Source organism: Dicentrarchus labrax, unplaced genomic scaffold (assembly GCF_905237075.1).
Source record: "Dicentrarchus labrax unplaced genomic scaffold, dlabrax2021, whole genome shotgun sequence".
Taxonomy (NCBI): domain Eukaryota; kingdom Metazoa; phylum Chordata; class Actinopteri; family Moronidae; genus Dicentrarchus; species Dicentrarchus labrax.
In genome coordinates this window covers 2,749,159-2,765,830 of record NW_026136711.1, presented here as the reverse complement: position 1 = coordinate 2,765,830, position 16,672 = coordinate 2,749,159, and the positions used below count along the sequence as shown (strand labels likewise).

Below are 16,672 nucleotides of genomic sequence, written 5' to 3'. Positions count from 1 at the left end.
ATGTATTCAAAGCCTTAATATAAGGTGGAAGCTTCTTCTTAAAGAAAATCGTTTTGTGAATGTAAAATTGTAGTTAAATTAGTGCGCAAATTAATGAGATATTGTTTCCTGCCGGATATAATTGATCAATTTGAATGACAAATGATGTCTCTTCAAATCCTGAAGGTGGCATGGAGAGCTCAGACTCTACTGCTTGTCTCCAGTGAACTGTTGCCTGTACAGTGGGTTGTCGAGTGTTTTCCAGGAGGACACACCTCAAATTATGCGAATGACAGAGTGTGTGTGTGTGTGTGTGTGTGTGTAGGTGTGTGTGTGGGGGGGGGGTGTTGGGCTGCGCTTCTCAAGAAGTCTCTGTCTGACACGGACAAGTTGAGGCAGAGGAGAAGGTGTGGCGGGCGGCGGGAGTCATGAGGAGGAGGCCTCTCGGTACCATTCAGCTGTCACGGAGGGAAACTTTATGGAACTTTTCCTCCTGTCTGTCTTCATTCCGCGAGCCCTCTTAATGTCTGTGTGCTTACATTAGTGTTGGAGCAGCAGGGAGGTCCGACTGAGCCGAGTACAGGTCTCAGACAGCGGCAGAAGCACAGTCGCAGGCTGGATTTCGCTGTCTTTGGAGAGTCTACGTTTCTGAACGTTCATGTCGCTTATAAGATCTGGACATCTGCCATGAAGAGAGCTTAACAACCGCTGGACGAAGAGGTAAACATACACCGGCGTTAGAACAAAGTGTTGGCACTCTGGGTGTCTTGATGAGTTGTTTTTTAAAGTGTGCAGCAGTGAACAAAGGTCTACTAGGGCTGGATTTTAATTGCCACTATCACCAAGTAGCCTAATATAAAATGAGGTAGCATTCAGGACCACTTCCTTATGAGCAACAATGGAACCATGGGAAAAAATGACCTAGGTCTCATAATTTATACTCTCCATTAAAGTTGCAGTAGGTAACTTTTATAAAATAACTTCTGGTCATATTTGCTGACACTTTCACTATACTCTGACAGTAATACATGAGACAGATAATCTGTGAAACAATCAGGTTCCTCTTGTTCATCCTAGTGCTGCTAATGGGTGTCTAAATGAATAACAACCAATCAGAGCCAAGATTGTTGAGTTTCATTCCCACGGTGTCAAATACGGACCCTTTGGGACCCCGGGAGTTCCAACACAAAGTGTTTTTATATCTTTCTTGGCTGATTGGTTATTTTTGTCTGGGCCTGGTCGATTCTTGAAAATATCAGTAGGAACACTGAAACAAGCCAGAGGAACATGATTTTTTCACAGATTATCTGTCTCATGTATTACTGTCAGGATATAGTGAAAATCTCAGCAATAATGACAAAAGTTGTTTTAATAAAAGTTACCTACTGCAGCTTTAATTCCTTTTTGAATTTTTTGTTATTTCTAACTAAGGATGTAACGATAAACTCAGCTCACAATTCAATACAATTCATGATACAGGAAACTACTTTTTCAACAAAATGAGATTTTCCCAGACAAAAATCCACAAAATATATTTTCTTTAAAAAATTAAAAAATCTTTTTTATTTCTGAGGTAGGGTATAAATAAGGTAAACAATGTATATTTCATTTAGTGAAGTGAACTCTTTTTGCCTCAATACAACAATTGATCTTAAGATTCATTCATTTTTCACCCATTTGAATCTTAACATATTTGTATCATGATTCAAATGTCTGGCGAAATATCTTTTACATTCTAACATTTCCTCTGTCATTTTCTTTACTCTGCTTTACAGGTTTTGAAGTTTTAACTTGAATTTACATCAGTTGCTTGATCTATATTTGATGCCAATGTAAAAAAAAAAGTAAATGCACATACACTACTGCACAAAATGTTGGGGTCAGCTGCCACTAAAGCTTGACTAGATACAGATATAGAGAAACACTGTACAATGGTTCAACCAGACTGACAACTGAAAGGGCAGAGAGAGACAAATATCCCTCTGAGTAACAGTTCAATGAGAATATAAAGAAATCAGCAGTCATTGGTCAAACAAACTGGAAGCTTAACATCAAAATGTGTGCAGATTTAAACAGGAACAGGTTCCTGCACAATAAAGTCTCTAACAAGCTGCAGCTAGCTATTTTTAAAACTTCAAAATAGAAACAGAAGTTTGGTGTAGGGTTGTAGCACTATTCAATATTAGCTGAATTCACTATAAACTGACAGATCACAGTTTAAACCTGTTCAGTATGACCACTAGACTGCAGAGGGACCAAAGAAAAACAGGTTTCCTAAATATTTAGAGCCCAGTTGCACAGTTGTGGTTCAATAATGATCTCAGGTCACTGACGCTTTTCTGGACTGGAAAACACATTCAAAATCGAAGGTTACAAAAATATTCCACCCTGTCATACAGCACTGTGGGGACATTGAATTATTCTTATTTATAAATTGTAAACAACACATTTTGTGTCTGAATAATACATTTTTATCTGTTAAAACAGCCATTAATGAAGGAAAGAACAACTAAATAACAGGTGACCCCAAACTTTTGATCGGCAGTGTGTGTGTATATATTATAAATATTTATCTCAGGACCGTGGTATTATGAGTCAAATTTCTTATTAGTTTGCAGTAGAGGATAACTAAAACCCTGAAATTAGCTTGCCTTTAAACCCCTAAACTTCTTACATTAAGATTAAAGTGAAATGCTTAGGGAATTTTCTGAGGCAAGACAACTGTATTTGAATCTACGTGAATGATTTAACCTGTGTGTGCGTGTGTGTGCATAAATTAAGAGAGGGCGGTTCTAAGCTTTTATTTGCAAAGTTGGTTCCCAAGTGCGCTACTGTTCAGTGAGTAGAAACAGCACTATTGAGCAATTCATTGTGTGCGACCCATTTCTCTGATTGTTCAGTATTATTACCTCCCTGCCTCATTAACAGGCTTTTGCTTTCTCTTCTTAACCCTTTTACCTAATTTCTTGTCTTTTGCACTTTTTTCTAGCACTCCCTCCATAACTTCTCATACAGCTACCATGCGTAGATTCAGCTCTGAGGGATCCCTCCTGGACTTAGACTTCCTCCCTTGGAAGAGGGTTGCACTGAAAAAGCCAGTTAATGCAAACAACCGGGAGTCTGGGACCTACACACCTCACACGGAGGAAGATGAGCTGGACGGGAGATCGGCCGGTCCCACCATCCGGGAGCCAAGAGCGAGTCCCAGCGAAGCAAGGCAGAAGGAGCTGACCAAGGAGCACAGCGTCAGCGTAGAGAACCTGAGCGAGCTGGGGAAACTGGACAAAAACCACCTTGGAGTGTGCGCCATCAGTGAAAGCTGCAGGGCCTACAGTGACAGCCAGCTGGCTCCGGCCGCCCAGGGCAGCTCAGAGAGCGTCGAGAGAGATGACCTGCCTCCCCCATCTCCCTCGTCGTTCTCAAACCTTTTCCCCTTCAAAACCCTGGACCGGCACCACCCTAAACCCAAACTGTCATCTGCTAAACTGCACCTCAAGAGTCTGTTTGGGCAGGTGGGACACCTAGTGCTAGCTTATGTAGACATTACTGCTGGACACAAAGTTATGCAACTATGTGTCGCACAGAATCTCAGAAAACGTGTCATACTCCAGTGACCAAAACTAGTAATTTTTCCCAGCAGTTAATCATAAAACTAGACTGAAACAAATTGAAACTGACCAAAACTGTCTTTATTAGTCTTTTCAACAATCACCAGCTCTGGTTTGGTAAGTGTCTGACAACATTATAGAAGGATCCTTACAGATCAGCGATAATAACTGTAATGTCATTATTGCTGGCCACCAGACTCCAAAGACAGCATCCATAATTTTACATAGCATTTCATCGTAACATTTTAACTTCATTCATAGTGTACAGAAACAACATAAAACTCACCAAAACGGTCTTTGTTAGTCTTTCTACTGTTACAACAACCAACAACTCTGGTTTAGGTAAAATAAATCCTTCATTCAGCGATGTAGATGAGAAAAAAAAGCAGTTTCAGTTGCTCTACTCAGTTCCTGATGGAGGGGCTCACACACATTAACATACACATGCGTCTACTATATATTTACTTGCAGATTTTTTTCACACTTTCCTGCCATTGGTTTCTGTTCATTTCAGTGTGCTATAAAAAAGGACTTGCAGAGACTTAAAATCTCTTTGAGTTATTGATCAAAGATTGACATAAAACGTCCATGCTGCATTGCTATGCAATAACTCTGGAACTGAATAAAACCAAACACAATCTTCTGCAGCTGAAACCATTGCGGTGAAAGTGGTAGGACTCAACCAAACACAGACGCATAAACATTGGCCACTGACATCGGTTAATGCTATCTTATTTGCCAATAGGCCTATTCAGTCAATAAATCAGGGAATCTCTACTGCAAACAAGAGTTGTCTATGTAACTATGGTTCTGTGAAGACTGCCAGAAATGCTATGCAATACCTTGCTCCACCAATTTCCACCATATTGATGGGTGGACATTTCCCAGATTTTTCACTCTGATATGGGCAACACTGGTTGTTGCCTTGCCTTGTACTTCAAAAGTACAATAGAAGTTGTTCTCCTGAGGTACAAGGCAAGAAAAATAAGTTGATTCCCAACTGGAACTAAAAAATAGCAGGTTTTTCTTGGGAACAGAAGTGGGCATGTCATATTCTAAAGGGCGTTGATGACGCATCCTTGGTTGCAATGGTTCCATTCAAAACTGGTGGAAATGCGGGCTAGTTCACTAGATAGTGCTAAGGTTTCAAGAATCTCCCAAGAAGGATTTGGTGGAAAAACATTGTAAGAGTGGAACTGGAGGAAGGTCTCCAGTTAACTTTGTGGTTTTTGTTTCAGAGTCCTCATTCCTCAAACTCCAACCTGTCCAACTCAGAACAAAAAGACAGGTAAGAATCACATTTATTTTCTGTTGTTTATCTCACATAAAATAATGTCATGTTAAATGTCACCAAACTCGAGACAGTTCCTTTCTTTCCTTTGACAAAAATGAGATGTCTTCAAATTAAGTCAATTTTATCCTGAAGGCAAAGCAGTATTTTTGAATCTTAAAGATTGTCCTGATGTTTGTTTTGAAATAGGATAATAGCATTATCTTTTGCTAAATTCACCTTTGGCTGGCATTCCTTGCTCCACAGTGCTACAGAGAGGAGGTCTCGCCTGCTCTTCATGCGTCAGTGGAGTCAGGTGGGCCACAGTAAAAGGGGGAAAATCAGTCGAGAAGAGCTGGAGAAATGGACTGAGTCCCTGAACACCCTGCTGGCCAGCCAAAGTGAGTCCTACTTTGATCTGAGATTGAGATTGTATTCAACCAAACACTTCTTGGAGGCAGGACTCACTTTAATGGCTCCTCAAACATTGATTTGAGGAAGTACAACCCCTCCCTCCTTTTTTGAGTGTTGACTAACTTGATTTTTTTCCATTAAATTGAAACTAAACAGTGAAATCAGCAGAAATACAGAGGTCTGGAACTAACTAACTTGGAAACCTAGATAACTCCTCAACTGGTCCTTGGTCCAGAGGATGAAATTTGATTTGGACATTTCAGTTAGGGGGGATGAATTGAAATTATATTAAGATTGAGAACAGAGAAGGACTTTAGATAGTAGATCCAATTGATGTCATGCATATTCAATAAGCATAGGACTGCAAACAAAGATGGGTAGAATCCCCAGTGTCTTGACATTTGTAGTGGTGAAGCAAAGCCAGCACGTAGAAGATAAAACCTACGGGCTAAGGAGGTGATGGGTAAGTGGTAAGATGCACAACAGTAGGTCTGAAAGACAGAATGACAAAATGCGGGGATATTTAGGAAAAGCATCGATGCTGTTTGTGATGGAGTATGTTGAAAATAAATAGCAGGCAAATAGCAGGAAGTCCAAACAAAATGGGGAGTGAGGTGGAAAAGATCTCCTTCATTTATGGTCAAGACAATGAATTCTCATATGATTGGTGACCCCCAGACCTTTCTTCTAGCACAACCATTAAGCAAAATCTTTACACTTGAACTGAAGAAATATTAAATGAACAGATTGCCATTAGATTTACTGAGCACGTCATGCTCCCCAGAGGACAATCACCTTGGCTTCTTGTTCAGTCAATGAACCAGTCGTTACATTTTTAGTTCCACTACAAGTGAGGCTTAGGGATGCTTTGATCATCTAAGTCATGTCGTTACACCTTGGAGCAAAGTAGACTGCAATGCCAAAATTGCAAGTTATACTTTTTTTGCGTATTATACTCATTAATAATTAGGGTAAAGTGAAACCAACGCAAATGTGCCTTAAACATGCTTTCTTTCTAATGGCCAGCAGGGGGCAGCTCTATGGGCTGCAAAAAAGAAGTTCGATAGAACTGAGTCTCAGGGAGGAATGAGCAGACTACTCACTTGATTTATTAGCTCAGTAAACAGTCCATGAGTTAATGGTCTCAATCTCTAGTTTCAAGTCTTCTTCCATACGACATGATGTTCTAAATGTGGCTTATTAGAAATGTGGCCAGGCTTTAATGGCTGCAGCGATTTAGCCTGTTACTTTGTTTCAGTTAGTCACAAGAGTTTGAGGTTTCATGATATGAAATTAATGATGCAGAGTCTTTACCGCTGATGGTACAGATTTATGATTTTCTTCATAGCAGTGGATATTCCACAGTGTACCATTTAACTGACGCTAGATGATAGCTATTCTTTTAACTCTTGCACTTTTCATTGAGTTTCTGACCTAAACTCTATACCCTGACATATCACTGACAGAAGCCACTTTTGCCTTGGAGAAATGTTTTATGCAAGTAAAAGTAAAATCTGTCTCAAGTTCCCCCTGCTTTTATCTGAACTCACATGTCGCTGCAGTGTTGTGTTGACATCTGAGCTGACGTCACTGGTTACTGTGTGCTGTGCTATAAAGGTAAAAGAGAAGCACTTCCCATGACCCTGCTGCTTCTATGAATAGAACATATAGTAAACACTGACAGTTGTAAATCACTGCTATAACAGAGTCTGTGTAAAAGTCTCTCCAGCTAGAGGATGTCTGACATTAACAAGGATTATGGTTGCGAAAAAATTAGAGAAAATTAGAGAAGTCCCCGCTCCGTTTCCTGGTAGTATTGTTGTACTCTTGGTGTATTCCAGTATCCTCCAGTATCTAATGACATGCTCACCATATCACTCATATAAAAAAAACAGGCAGGCCCTGATTAAACGGTCTGATAACGCAGAAAGCACTACAGGATATTTTGAATGCCACAGAATGTTTCCATTCACTTATCTGCTTTAGAGATTAAAGTGTTTCTGAATGTTGTAGTCAACTCACCACAAATAATGTAGAAATTATGACGTGGTTTAGGTTTGTGAGGTAAGTTGCTACAATTTAAAGGGGCACTACACAGGCACTCAAAGTCAGTTTATTAGTCATGGTAAGTAGTGCTCACTCAAATGACATCAAGCATACCCACTTTCCACCAATGTCAGATGTCTAGTAACCTTGCTAACAATAGGTCATGTTGGACACGTATTCGGTGACATAATGACGTGGCTTTATGGAAGCTTTCTAGCCAGTGTAAAAGGGGTATCAGGTATGTCAGCCTTGGTAGAGGTCTTCAGTTTAAGGGCTGGTTCAGAGCCTGTGCCTAATTTCAAACTAGTTCTTTCTTTATTACATGAGGCGCCAGCTATATCAGATGAGCTATCCTGGCCCCCCTATCATTTATATTTACATTGTAAAATGTCCCACTGACTACATATCTTGGTCACAATCCTCAAAATGAAGGGGATTCTTATAAAAAATGTTTTGTCTATGTCAAGGTTCAGGAACCTTTACTGTCAAAAGAGCCCAAAACAATTCCTCACTGCAGATTGAGCAGCCGGCAGCATTGGTGATGGAGTTTCAAGTTTCATTATCTGGTATCTGGCACAAAATTTCAAACTTAACCAGGAGTATCTGAGATCCAGGATTTGACGGCCCTGGTCCAAATAATATCCAGTCTGATCAGGTCAGGATGCCACCATATTTCTAGAATTTGTTCTGTTTGGGCCACCTACATTTTGGAATTGTGACAAATTATCCTTGGATCAAATTGAATCATTGAATATTACTTTATGCACTGGGTTTAGTTATGTCTCCGTATCTGACCTGTAAAGACCTTTGAAAGACACGACAGTAAGGGTCTACCAAAAGATCAATCAAAGGGTCTACTAAGAGATGCTATTAATCGATATAATTAGGAAACGTGTTTTTGACTAAAAGTCAGGATAACTCTGCCTCCGCTGCTTTGAGTTTGATCAATTGCAGTTGTCAGTTCAAAGTAATCTATTACAGTCATCATGCCTGCTCTAATTGTCAAAATGGAATTATGGTAAATGGACCTGTACTTGTATAGCACTTTTCTAGTCTTCCGACCACTCAGAGAGCTTTTACACTACATGCCCAATCGCCCTTTCACACACATTCACACAGTGATGGCAAAGTCCATCAAACAGAAACTAACTCATTCATACACATTCACACACCGATGCACTTTTGGGGGCTCAGTATCTTGCTCAAGGATACCTCGACATGTAGTGGGAGGGGCCGGGGATCAAACCAACAACCTTCCGATTAGTGGACGACCCACTCTTCCTCTGAGCCACAGCCACCCTTATAAAATTATTATTTTGTACTGACGTAGAATTTGTGGGTTGTAATGGAAGAGTTGAAAAAGGCTTTTTCTAACCAGATGCATATAAAGCCATTTACAGTGACATATACGTAGTCCAAACTCTAGGTCCAAACACAAAGAAAGAAAAAAGAAAAGCAGGTGGGATTAGCAGAAGCAGATCCCACAAGTAATGCTGTAATGTGAGCTCTCCCTCCTTCAGCTGACGTTATGTGCAATCATTTGGGGAATGTGATGTCTGTTTAGACCACCAACTATAATTTAGTACAAGCTAAAATGCAGTTCAGAATATGAAGTAAAAAATATTTTATTTTATTTTCTCTTGCAACATAAATCCACTCTGAATGACCACAATAAAAAGTGATGTGAAGTAAGCAAATGGCTGCCTGAAAGGCAGTGGGTGTGATAACTGAAAGTGTTTTTTCTGTTTCATGCTGTAAATGTGGCAGCTTAAATGCTAACACATCTTAGTTTAGCTTGTTGGCTTGCTACATAAAATCAGCACTAAACAAGACTTGCATTTGAGGATGATGTGAATCCCATTAGTTTTGCAGGTATTTGGACATAACCTTAAGTATTTACTTGATGAAAGATAGTAGATGATAGGGACAGAAGAGGATTAGGTCCACATGTAAAACTGTATTTGGGCTCAAGCCATGTGACTCAAGTCCACACCTCTGGCATTCACACCTGTACTTGGAGCTTTCCACTTGTGATCGGATCATGCAAAGACACATGTTAATACCAGGTCTAAACAAGGCTTTAGAAAACAACTCCTGGGTGAAATAAATCAATTAAAACTATTCATGTGAATAAACATTTTAAAACAATGCCAAAAGAATTGTTGAATTGTAAAATTGCAATTTAAAGGCCCAGTGTGTAGGATTTAGGCATCTAGCAGAATAATTGCAGATTGAAACTCCCTCGGTTTATTCTCCCCTTCCAAGCGCAAAGGAGAAACTACGATTGTGACGAAATGCACTCAAAGCCATGGTTTGGTTTGTCTGTTCTGGACTACTGTACAAAACATGGTGGTTCAACATTGCGGTCTGCGTAAAAACAGCTCATCTAAGGTTACAAAAACACAATGATTCTTATTTTCAGGTGATTATACTGATAAACTGAATTTTACTTTGTGTAACCATGTAATTTCTCCATCTAAGATTTAATTTTTAGGCTATCGCACAGCCCTGCTGTCATCTTGAGAAAAGGGTTCAACAGCTGGTAGCTTTTAACAAATGTTCCTCAAACAGGAAACTAGTATCAAAAGTTAGATTTCATTACTGTAAGTAGGTCCAGTATCAGTGAATATGAAATTAACTTAACTTTGTTGATATGAACATTCAGATTTTTTGTTTTGGCACTGTCTCTCATTTGAAGCTGAGCTGTAGGGAGTTGAATCCATACTGCCACATGGTTTGGTAACTCTTTGCTTTGACCGGACTGTACACAGCCTGGGGACTCCGTGTGACTTGGCCTCCTTATCAGTGCCATGCTAATTTGGAGTGCTGTCCTCTGTGGCTGACGTGTGTGAACTGTGACATGCTGTACGTGTGGTGTCAGCAGTTGGAAGCCTTTCTACAGAGCAGTTCATCAAAATGAGCCAGTGGGAAGACAGCTCAAGTAGAGGCAATGGGTGTGTGACATGTGAAAATTTGCTGTTGGAAATACTTATCATGTGCTCATTAGGGCAGAGGGATTTTTTGTGGGTGTCCTCTTGTAACATGTAATGTGACGTTGCATGGTGAGGTAAACCCCACTTATCTCCCTCCTCCTTCTCCTCCTCTCAGCTGGTGTTTCAGTGTTTGGAGCATTCCTGCGCTCTGAGTTCAGCGAGGAGAATCTGCAGTTCTATCTGGCATGTGAGCAGTACAGACACTCGTCTAACAACTTCAGCCTGCAGAGGAGGGCCAAAGACATCTGTGCCACCTACATCCAACCAGGTGCCCCCCGGGAGGTAAAGCCTACTTTCATATACAGTCTTAATCTGCACTAAAAGGGGAGAGAGAGAGAGAGAGAGAGAGAGAGAGAGAGAGAGAGAGAGAGAGAGAGAGAGAGAGAGAGAGAGAGAGAGAGAGAGAGAGAGAGAGAGAGAGAGAGAGAGAGAGAGAGAGAGAGAGAGAGAGAGAGAGAGAGAGAGAGAGAGAGAGAGAGAGACGTAACAACCACACTAATAGTTAGGAAGTCACATTTCTTTTCTCCCTCAAGGCACCTTCTGCTGGTTTATTACTCAAAGTGTGCACCTCCCTCCAAACAATACGCTCTCTGTGTGTTTTGGATGCTTCTTGTGTTTTTCCGAAGCTTGTGTGGGCGGCTCAAACTTTAATGTCACAACGTTACATCAATGGGTGCATTTATGTGGAGCCTCTTTCCACTAATGGAGTTCAACCAGAACAAAAACCTCACAGAAAACACCTCAATTACTAGATGTTTTTTTTAAATAAACTGCAGTTGGTCATATTTGCTGAAACTTTCACTATATCCTCCTGACAGTAGTACATGAAGCAGATAATCTGTGAAACAACAAAATTGGTTCTTCTGGCCCCCCCATAGTGGTCCTAATGGTATTTGTAATCATCCGGGCCTGGACGAAAACAACCAATCAGAGACAAGAGAGATAGTTGATTGGTTGGCAGCTTGAAGATAGTTAATTGAGTCTCATTCCCAAAGTCTCAAAGCGTCTGTATATGACGTTCTGGGACATGCGACTCAACAATTAACTATCTCTCTTGGCCCTGATTGGTTGTAATACATGTGAATGAATGTACTGTACGGTTGATACTGTGTACTGATGACTGTGTTGTCTCATTGTAGGTGAACCTGGACAGTAAGACAAGGGATCTGACCATCCAGCTGCTGCAGGCTCCCTCTCGCACCTCTCTGTCCCACGCACAGAAACGCATCTTCTCACTCCTGGACACAGACTGTTATCCCCGCTTCCTGCAGTCCAACATCTACCTCTCCTTACTTGGAGAGGCTGACTAGAAGCCTCATGTTTATGATGACACACCTGGACTCAGGAGGAGGAACAGTGACTCAGTGGTTTCCAGGACTTCCTTAAATACTGTAGACTATAAAGCTAAATATGACTTCAAATGATAGAGCTGCTGTGTAGGGGGGAAAAAATAACAATATCTATATATATATATATATATATAGAGAGAGAGAGTGTTGATGTGCATTGGAATTTGAATGCAAGTTAAATTAATGGTTTAATATTTTGGGAAATATGCTTACTTTCTTTCAGAGAGTGAGTATAGATTAAACGTACAATATATAATTTCTGCCACTAGGGGGTCTCTCACATCAAAACAGACAAAAAAACAATGTTTGATGATGTTGTAAAGTAGTATGGGATCATGTGAGTGGGACCACCATTGCCGTCATTGCAGTCAGCTTCTCCCGGTTAGGATTCCTTCAGTGTTCATGGTTCAGGAGGTTTCTACCGGGAGCCCAATGATCCACAGATATCTCCTCTTCTCCAAAACAAACAGACCCACTGATTAAAACCGCTAAAAACATACAACAATAAAGCAGTTCCACCTCAGAAAATCACTGTTTCTCCCACGCTGTTGGACAGACAAAGGACGTCCCGGAGGGGCTGCGAGCAGAGCAGCTGCTAACATTAGCTCAGCTTGTTTCTCTGATAACTTAAGATCCAGACGTCCGATGATTAAAATCCTTCATCTGGTTCAAATCTAGAGTTAAAAAGCACCAAGATCTAAACAGTGGATGGTAACAATGTGGCTTCAAACTGGATAAAAAGTCAATGTATGACAGCTTCTGGCAGACAACCACAACACTGACGCAGGCACAAAGGGGATATGACGCCATAGGCGACCAGTGAAACGCAGCGTTACCTGAATAAAATGACAGATTTCTGATTTTAAACATTGTTGAAACCATTTGGGATAATGTAAGTACACAACTCAAATACATATATAAATTGCTGTAGAGTTTATAGACATTTTAATGTGGAAATGTTATATCTTTAAAGCTAACGTAGGTAACTTATATAAAAATGACTTCTGTCATGTTTGCTGAAACTTTCACTATATCCCGACATTAGAGTATGAGATAGATGACACAGGAAAAAATCAAGTCCCTCTGGCTCCTCCTAGCAGTATTTGAAAGAATCCTGCAGGCCTGAATGAAAACAATGAGAATGGGAGTCAACAATCAACTATCTCTCTTGTCTCTGATTGGTTGTTTTCGTTCAGGCCCGGTGGATTCTTCCAAATACCATTAGGAGCAGTAGGAGGAGCCAGAGGAACCGCATTTTTTTTTCACAGATTATCTGTCTCATGTCTCCTGACAGCATATAGTGAAAGTTTCAGCAAATATGACAAAAAGTTGTTTTTTTATAAAAGTTACCTACTGCAGCCTTGATATCACGTCTCCATTTCCCTCCAGTCTTTATGCTAAGATAACAATGTCTTAACTCCAGCTGAAATGGATTTTAATCCCAATGAAAAAGGAAATTAGGAAATTGTCCAAAATGTTCAACTATTCCTTTATTTGGCTTCAAGCTGCAGCAGTTTCCACAGTTGGCCCTGAGTATTTGGAAGAACATAAATGAGGCCGTTTTCATCACCCGTGAAACTATGCAGCTCTCGTTTTAATCATTACACATCCTCCCTGTGAGCAGCTAATGTCCCCATGGTCCAATGAGCTCAGTCTGAGTTTCCTCTGCTTACAGAGAGGAAAAACAAGTTCCACCAGAATGAGCTCTTTGGTAAAAAGGTCAAAGTACTATGTGGTTCACTTCTATGGCAAAGGTGGGAAACCTGAGCTTACTCACTCTGACAGGTAAAATGAATACAAGACTACAGGGAAGTTCAGTCTGCCTTTAAATACTTTGCTCTGCTGTTCAAACAAACACAAACTGTGTATGCACACAATAGCCTCAGAAGACACTTAATAATTTAAGGTTGTTTGTAATAATGATGAGTGATTAGCATTTTCCTTCAATGTCGGTCTTGTAAAAATTAAACATCCTCACATAATGAGGATGGAACAGAGAATAACACTGGTGTTAGTCAGAGTTTTAAAGAGAAATAAATAAAATCCTGTTTTTGTATGCGATGTGTGTGTTGATTGGAGATCAGCATCAGCAGTGGATTGAGAGCTACAGTGTGTGCTCATGCAGATGTTGCTGGGATACTAATCCAGATTGAGAGGATGTGGCGAATGTGCCCGGGACAAGAACAAAGAGTGCAGACTTTACCACTGTGGTTGGTTCTTGAATTAAAGCTGCAGTAGATAACTTGCTCTAAAACTTTTATATTTGCTGAAACTTTCACTATATCTAATAGACAGTAGTACACCAGATAATCTGTGAAAAAATCAGTACAGCAAGTCTCTCTACTTCCGTGGGATCTAGTTGATTGCTGAGTCTCGTTCCCAGGGTCAATATTTGGCAATCTTGGCTCTGATTGTTTTTTTTTTTTTTTCAGCCATATCATGTTTTTCCAACATGATGTACAGATTTTAAATGTTATATTATCTCAAATGGCTTGTAAAATAGTGCTTGTAGCTGCTGTAAATGGGAAAAAAATGTCCCCTGGGGAGCAACCCTCTAGGTTTGGGCTAATCCCAGAATATTTACTACATCTGGCTCTGCCCCTGCTTTCATGGCGGTTTGCTTTTTAATGCATTTAAGTGAAACTATGGATATTCTATTTAACAATTTTCATATTGCTATTGATTAAGTGTCTATTCTTGTTTTATTTCCCAGCCTAGCTGAAAGCTCCAAAAAGAAAGTAAGCTAGTAAGTGGACCTATAATTATTTTGTCTCTGTACCAAAAGCCCAGGTGTCATATTGGCATTGGTATAGTGGTGGCAGCTAGGTTGAAATATTCAGAACAATTAAAATTTAAATTTGGCACAGATGCAGGTTCTTATGTTATGAAAACATGGATATAGGGGTCAGCGGCAAATAGATAGAAATTAATAGAAAATATTCCCAAATGTTGCAGAAAATTGACTTTATGACTCTTGATGATGCCAGGGTTTGTTCATACTAATTAAATTGGATGTCAGAACACCATAAACATGTTCTCCCCCTCTTTATCTGTCTGAGTGTGCTCTTTAACGCTTTTAACTTGAGAAAAACAGGAAAAAGAAAATAAATAAAAGGAGCATGGTCTCTTCAGATGGCAAATGTCACCCCCTTGCCTTCGTGCTAGAATGACAACCAATACATGTATAGCGTCTGTTCAATGACATCTGAGCTGAAAGTACTTCAAAAAAGTAATTCATTAAAGACTATACATTCATGCATAAGGAATGCAAAAATGTTTCAAACATCACAATATAAAGCATATACATACCACAATCTTTCTGCATTAGACATGGTCTCATTCAATATAAAGTTGTACATCGATTACACTATTCAAACCAGAAATTGGATGTTGATATTGTTCTGTAAACTAAAAATCTATAAAAAAAAAAAACCATCTCATTATTCACTGCACAGAGCTCCTGCTGTGGCCCCTGATGATGAAAGCAGGGTTTCCCTAAACAGGGACAGAAAGCTGAGGTAAAGATTATGAGAGAAGGACAGAGACAGAGACAAAGGTGCACAGCAACAACAGTAGCAACAACTACACAAATGATGATGATGATGATGAACATGAAGAAGATGACAACGACAACAGGGGGATGAATAATAATAATAATAATAATAACACTAACATCAGTGATACTAGTAATGGCAGTCAAGCAGGACCATGGCAGGAGGCTCCACCAGGATCCATGAGAACCTGCGAGACGAGAAAGCACAAGAACTCCGGGGAAGAAGTGAAGTTAGTAACATGCATTAATGGAACATGAATGAGTGCAGAAAGAGAGAGGAAGGGAGGAGCTCAGTGCACCATGGGAAATCCCCCGATAGTCTAGGCCTATAGCAGCATAACTAAGGGATGGTTCAGGACTCACCTGATCCAGCCCTAACTATAAGCTTTATCAAAGAGGAACGTCTTAAGCCTACTCTTGAATGTGGTGAGGGTGTCTGCCTCCCGAACCACAACTGGAAGCTGGTTCCACAGGAGAGGAGCTTGGTAACTGAAGGCTCTGGCTCCTAAGGGTACAAATTGGTACAAATAGTAGGTAATCTTTATAAAAATAAAATGGTTGTCATATTTGTTGAAACTGTCACTATATCCTGACAGTAGAACATAAGACAGAAAATCAGGTTCCTCTGGTTCCTCCTAGTGCTCCTAATGTTTTTTTTGCAAGAATCCACTGGTCCATAACGAAAACAACCAATCAGAGCCAAGAAAGATAGTTGATTGTTGAGACTCTAATGACACTTAGAAACAAAAAGTCATAGTGACTTTATCATTTGTTAGTGGTGAGCAACAGGACTTCATGATACATCCTGCATTAAATCACCAGCAGTCATGCTTTAGTTAAATATTAGTTAAGTATATGTGTATATTTGTATCCTTGTTATAAAGTGTTACTACAAAACACATACAAATCTCAGTCTGTCCTGAACTACACAGCAGACTGACTCACCCCACGGAATGACTTGAGAGGGGATTATGGGTATAAGCACATAGATGTTGACATCTGATAAGCGGCAGTTCCTCATGCTTGGAAAGTCAAGTTTAAGGGTCAGTTTACTCAGCATACAAAGAAAAATATTTTGTCACTTCACCAAGCAGTGTGTAGCCATGGAGATAGTTTAAGGTTATGGCGTCAGAAACTTGATCCTCCGCCCCAGTACACTGGAAGCAATTGGAAATTGTCCGACAACAGTTTTCACTGGCACTTCTTTTTTTGGCAAGAAAGTAGTTCCATGGCTATGTGCCAGAAGGGTTCTGTCACTGTTGTGTTACTAACTGAGGCAAACACCAAGGGCGATGACTAAAGCTACTTACGACCCTCACAACTTTTGTTTACAAGCTCAGCTTCACTTGTAAACGGCCAAACACACCCACTCTGGTTAACGGTCTCAGTGTGCTTCCATCTAACTGGATCATACTATGTGTGAAAGGTGTGGTGAAAAGTCTGTGTCAGTCTCTACTGGC

At 40.2% G+C, this 16,672-nt stretch overlaps 1 protein-coding gene across 1 annotated transcript; it reads left to right on the top strand.

Annotated features, from left to right (window-relative positions):
• The first annotated feature begins 360 nt into the window (after window positions 1-360).
• On the top strand, window positions 361-13,715 carry si:ch211-152p11.4 (regulator of G-protein signaling 1). Its single transcript, XM_051415381.1, has 6 exons — window positions 361-699; window positions 2,969-3,491; window positions 4,826-4,875; window positions 5,125-5,258; window positions 10,426-10,592; window positions 11,450-13,715. The coding sequence occupies exons 2-6, from the start codon at window positions 3,000-3,002 to the stop codon at window positions 11,618-11,620; spliced, it is 1,014 nt and encodes a 337-aa protein (XP_051271341.1). The 5' UTR covers window positions 361-699; window positions 2,969-2,999; the 3' UTR covers window positions 11,621-13,715.
• Window positions 13,716-16,672: the final 2,957 nt, after the last annotated feature.

What these genes read in the sequence shown, in the direction of transcription:
- si:ch211-152p11.4 (XM_051415381.1), top strand. Translation starts at nt 3,000, where the DNA reads ATGCGTAGATTCAGCTCTGAGGGATCCCTCCTGGACTTAGACTTCCTC. An exon ending in AACTCAGAACAAAAAGACAG is followed by an intron (nt 4,876 to 5,124) that starts GTAAGAATCACA and finishes CTTGCTCCACAG; the next exon opens with TGCTACAGAGAGGAGGTCTC. An exon ending in CACCCTGCTGGCCAGCCAAA is followed by an intron (nt 5,259 to 10,425) that starts GTGAGTCCTACT and finishes TCCTCCTCTCAG; the next exon opens with CTGGTGTTTCAGTGTTTGGA.